This window comes from Paramisgurnus dabryanus, chromosome 11 (assembly GCF_030506205.2).
Source record: "Paramisgurnus dabryanus chromosome 11, PD_genome_1.1, whole genome shotgun sequence".
Classification (NCBI taxonomy): domain Eukaryota; kingdom Metazoa; phylum Chordata; class Actinopteri; order Cypriniformes; family Cobitidae; genus Paramisgurnus; species Paramisgurnus dabryanus.
The window spans coordinates 26,757,033-26,762,692 of NC_133347.1; the positions used below are offsets into that span (position 1 = coordinate 26,757,033).

A 5,660-nucleotide genomic window follows, 5' to 3' on the forward strand; every position below is an offset into this window, starting at 1 on the left:
TAGTAGGAAGTAGTCATAGTAGGAAAAAAGAATACTATGGAAGTGAATGGGGCTTCTGATCGGTGTGGTTACATTCCTTAAAATACACTACTCATACACTGAAATTCACTTCATTCATACACCAACATTCATAGATGGTGATGATATATTGATGAGGTGATCTTTACACACAATGAGGATTATTCACAGACTCTTTTGTATTTATTTCCTATTCATTCAAGACACATGAGGTAAAGTCAAACGTCTTTGGTTGGAACTGATGTTGATTTCAATTTCATATTTAAATTCCTCTCAAAGGTGAATTGCTTCAATATTGAGCAAAATGTCTTGGAGTCTTTACAAAATGCTCATGCAACACACATAGAAATACCATCTTAATTAAATATATACATTCTCTTTTACTATCTTACCATATTTACAGGTCACCCCTTTATAATGAGCATCCATTCAGTGTTGTTGGCTTTTTCAAGTCCATTAAGTACGAAAATATATAAAAATAAAGCTGCCTTTTTTATTATTAAAAGAAAAGTCCTAGGGGTTTGTGTGTTAGGAAGCAGCGTGGGGTTTTCTGTTGCGCTTCGCCCTTCGGGTTGGCGGAAAGCTGATGAACTCAAAGTGTTTGGGTTGGTCCGAGTTCGGGAAAGGAAGTGGACCTTTGTGGAGGCGCTTGATGAAGTGAACCTCTCGCTGGTTCTCCCTGGTTCTGGAAGCCTTAATGGGCCGACCTTTTCTGCTGAAGGCCACGTACCAGCCTTCGTATTTAGCGTTCTGAAAGGCTGTGTAGTTGTTCTCAAGTACGATCTCTGTGAAGATGCAGTCCCTTCCCCTGCCATTAGGCTGTAATACAGAGAGCGGGTTACAGACAAAGATCTTGCTTGTAACAGTTAAATCACATATTTTTTTAAATGAAGACATAAAGGGATAGTTCACCGTAAAATCTCATGTTGTTACAAACTTGTATACATTTCTTTGTTCTGATGAACACAAAGGAAGATATTTTGAGGAATGTTTGTAACCAAACCGATGTGAAGCACCATTGAGTTCCATAGTAGGAAAAAAGAATACTATGGAAGTCAATGGTGCTTCTGGTCGGTTTGGTTACATTCCACAGAATATCTACAAAATATTCATAATCCCAAATTCACTACATTTATACACCAACATTCATAGACAGTAAAATAGTGCACATAGGACACAGCTTTTGTTTTAGCAACACCTCCACACAAAGCCTGAAGATGGCGCTGTTTCTACTTTTCTGTGACTACAGTCTTTGTAATGTTACTACAATACAACTCAACAGTAGGTAAAAGCATGTGAGAATATTTAATATTATTTAATGATGTTCATAATGTGTTCAGGGCATTCAAAAAAATTTATGTCTGTTGCTTGCAACCAACTTATAAAGCATTGCATTGCTGGTTATATGATCTTAAAGGGATAGTTCACCTAAAAATGAAAATTTTGTCAATTTTCTGATGTTGTTACAAACCTGTATAAATTTCTTTGTTCTGATGAACACAAAGGAAGATATTTTGAGAAATGTTTGTAACAAAACTGTTCGTCGACCCCATTTACTTCCATAGTATTCTTTTTTCCAACTATAAAAGTGAATATAGGGTCTACGAATGGTTTGGTAACCAACATTTCTTAAAATATCTTCTTTTATGCAGGTTTGTAACAACATGGGAGTGAGTAAATAATGACAGAATTTAAATTTTTGGGTGAACTATCCCTTTAACATCACAGTCACTATAATAGGGTGACCCAGTTTATCTAAACATTAACAGACATGCCCAGAAGATACATCATTTGAATCATATTTGTCCCAAGCACTATTTAATTCACTCGACTAATTTACTCAATGCGCCTTCAAACTACAGCCTCTGAATTCAAGTGCTTCCACATTTCCACAAGGAATTCAAAACACTTTTAAAATGTCCCGAGCGGTGTTATCAGTCAGGCTGTAACGCCAGACGCCTGTCATTATTTATTCTTCACCACTGCCCTCATCTTTCAACACGATTTAGGGCCAGCCAGCAATGTCTCCATATAGTTGTCCCAGCATCTGTGTCATAAGAACACAGTGCTGAAGACTGAGCATAAAGGGACATGCCCGACAAATAATACTGATCTTCTTTTGAAAAAGTTATAATTTACATTGTTTCATCAACTATTCCCTTTGCAACATTTGCACACGTACAAAACAATTCATCATCACCACATATGGTTAAGGATCTACATAAGTCAAAAATTTTTGATGAAATAGAAAACAATATGATTTAACTGTAAAAAAATTGCACTTACTTTTTAAGTTTAATCAACTAGGATTTACAAGTTAACTTATTAAATCAAGTTGAATGTGCTTTACTTGTGTCAATTTTATTTTTTAAGTTACAGCAACTCATCACTTGTCAAGATAGTTGAAATGACTTGTAAATCCAAGTTAATTAAAACATTTAAAATTTTAAAAATGTAAGTGCAAAAATATACTTTTTTTCACAGTGTTGTCCTTACATCTAACTTTTTGTTTTCAACATTAATTTCTGTTGTTGTTTTATCCTTTGTTTGTCTCATTCTTCTGTATTAATTTATTTCCTTTTATCTTCTTCCATGCCTGTAAATGTTTAAGACCATATAATGTATTTATTAACGATAAAAGTTGCTATAATAAAACTTTACTTGCTTCTACTTAAAGATATAGTTCACCCAAAAATGGAAATAATGTCATCATTTACTTGCCCTCAAGTTGTACCAAACCTGTTTAAATTTTGCTTGCTCTGCTGAACACAAAGGAAGATATTTGTAATCCAGCAGAAAGCAAGAGCACCAATGACTTATAGTAAGAAAAAAGTACAATGGAAGTCATTGGTGCTCCAAAACTGTATAGTTACAAACATTGCTCAAAATGTCTTTGTGTTCAGCAGAACAAAGAAAGGTTTGTAACAACATGAGGTTGAGTAAATAATCACAATTTTTTATTTTTGGGTGAACTATCCCTTTAACTTTTATGTTGTTAACCTACATTACACATCTTAAAGTGAGAGTTTAGTTAAGATGGGTACATACCTTGCCTACCAGTTTCCCCCTGCGGTTCATACAGAGGTATCTGCCACTCTCTGCTCCTTTGATCCTCACACGACTTCCAAACGTGTCTGTCTCCACATAAAGTCTTGCTGTTATGCAAAAAGCAAAGCGAGTTGGCACCAAAACAAAATAAACTGCAGTCTGCATGCATGTATGCTAATTAAATACATGTAATGTAATTAAAATACAACACACTAAAATACTTTAAAGGTGCAATTGTTAAAGAACTACATGGGATACATAGGAAAATTAATTGTTTGAGACCTATCAAACAAAATAATTTTTAAAATTCCCAAAAAAACACATAATTTCTGTCAAAATTGGTTGCAATTTTATGAATATGGTTTTTGTATTATTTTCTTTCACCAACAGTCAAACTTGTTAATGCATTGGTTTTCAAAGCTGATTCTTCGTGTGTATTTGGCTGCCCATAAATCCTGGCTAGCCAAATCAGTCCCATTTCCCCTAGCAAATTAACACATCCTAACTTACACAAAAGCCAACGATTAGGCAAAGCAATGTCTTTTGAAGCATCAGCAAACAGTGCGCGCGTCCTGTTTCAACCAATAAACCAATCAGACCCCTTTAATGTGAAAACAGCCCTATCTATCTCCACCGAAACCTGTCGTGAGTGAATTACTGTAAATGAATAACAGACTCACCGAAAGTGTTGCCGTCCTCTGCCGTAGCGGTGACCCTCTTGCCCTGGATCTGCACGTGTCGACCGCTGGTCCGGCTGTACAGCTGATAGACTCGAACCTGCCGCCGGCTCAGCTGGTCCGTCAGTGAGCCCTGTTCCCTCACATACTGCTTAAAATTAGGAGAAGGGTGATTCTTCTCCCCCTTTTCGATGCAAAGGGAAAATAAAATCACATATATTTCTCTCTCTCTGTTGCTGGGATAGAAAAACTTGCGTTTTGCCAGCCAGAGCACTAACTCTATCAGCTATAATAACCAAGTCAGAAGACTTGTCTATTTGTAAATCTACTTTTAGAATAATCTAATCTAGAAAATAAAATCTTTGTGATTCCTTTGCAATGTTGCGCGCATTACGCGCAAAAAATAAACACTTTTCACCCTTTAAATCCACCAAATAATCAAAATATTTACCTGTGCATGACACCACACCACGAAGAAATGAAAAGATCTATAATAAATAAATAAATAAATTAGTTAATAAATTGACACACATTATTATCATAGGCTAAATGATACCGCAAAATACATTTATTTAAACTTTTATTTACTTACATGTACAAACAACGCTGATTTATTCCATACATTGTGGGAAGAAAACTGAATGATGTATCCAGGTTTTCCCTGAATGGTAATCCACTTCGCCGTGAGCTGATTAAATGAGCCGAGTCAAATCCATACGCTAATAAAGACTCTGCAGAAGATTTCCAAAAGCCCCTTAGATGCGCGTCTCCGCAAACAAATACACACAGATAAATCCGATTTGGGGAAAACGTATCCACGTGTAGTCCAGGAAATTATGGAGTTCCATCATATGCTTTATACACACGCAGGATGATTTCTAATAAATAAAGTTAAAAAGCACTGATGAATTTTAGTGGTGCGCCCGCACTGCGCTCTTGATGTTGCGTCGGCGCTGTCACAGTGCGCTCTGCGCGTCTGGATCCCTCACTGCGCCAAAATGATAGACGTCAAGATCCCTCCCATTAGTCTTTCACCTTTTCGTCTTCAGACACTCCGGCACTTGAAAAAAGACCTTGTTACACGTGTCTGGCTGAATATACGAATCAAACCCCAAAAATATCCACAACTTCACCATCTGGTCATGTGACAAATATGCACATGGCAAAGTTTGGATCAGCAAGTCAATACAGCTACACAGTGGAGATGTCTCATTTAGGTCAAGAGAAACAACAATGAAGGGGCAAGTCACGCTCACTGTGGTTTTGACACCCCTGATGTCACTACGAGTTCCTAGATTCATCCAAAGCCTAATTCTAGATGATTAATCTTTCTAAATGAACTCTGATGTCTTCAGATTATCCTCTGTATTTAAAGCTTTGAGGTCCCTTTAGAAAGGGGTGTGCCGCTTGATGTTTGTTAGGGCCCATCTTAATGTTGGTCTATCCCCATGAAGGGGCCGCGGCTCACACCTTTTGCTAACCTGGAAGCCCTAATGAGAAAACAATGGTGGCTTTTAATCACAGGACTCCAGCAGGCTTTTGTTAGCTCCTGCGGAATCAACATCAAGCACTAACGATATAACGTCAACAGGATGCGCCCTTTCTGACGCATAGTTAAGTCGTAGCAAATACTACTATCCTGCAAGTGTGACCGTACCAGAGCTGTGACATGACCCCCCGTCCCACCAATGAAATTCTTGTGAAGTTTTCTGTACTATGGCATTAACATATATGCATTTGGCAAACACTTTTATCCAAAGCGACTTATTTAGTGCAGTGATATATATCAGTTAGATGCACCAATATAATTTGTTTTCCACCAATAGTGATTATTCAGACTGATATCTGCCAATACCAATAGTTTGGGGGTATATATTCATTTGAAGATGATTCATTCATATAATGACCATTAATATT

At 37.0% G+C, this 5,660-nt stretch overlaps 1 protein-coding gene across 1 annotated transcript; it reads right to left on the minus strand.

The window, feature by feature from the left end:
• Positions 1 to 267: 267 nt before the first annotated feature.
• Positions 268 to 4,772, minus strand: fgf17 (fibroblast growth factor 17). The gene is made up of 5 exons (XM_065247983.2): positions 4,336 to 4,772; positions 4,195 to 4,231; positions 3,747 to 3,927; positions 3,067 to 3,173; positions 268 to 837 (listed from the first exon to the last, which is right to left on the minus strand). Exons 1-5 carry the CDS (start codon positions 4,365 to 4,367, stop codon positions 547 to 549), a joined length of 648 nt encoding a protein of 215 aa, XP_065104055.1. The 5' UTR covers positions 4,368 to 4,772; the 3' UTR covers positions 268 to 546.
• Positions 4,773 to 5,660: the final 888 nt, after the last annotated feature.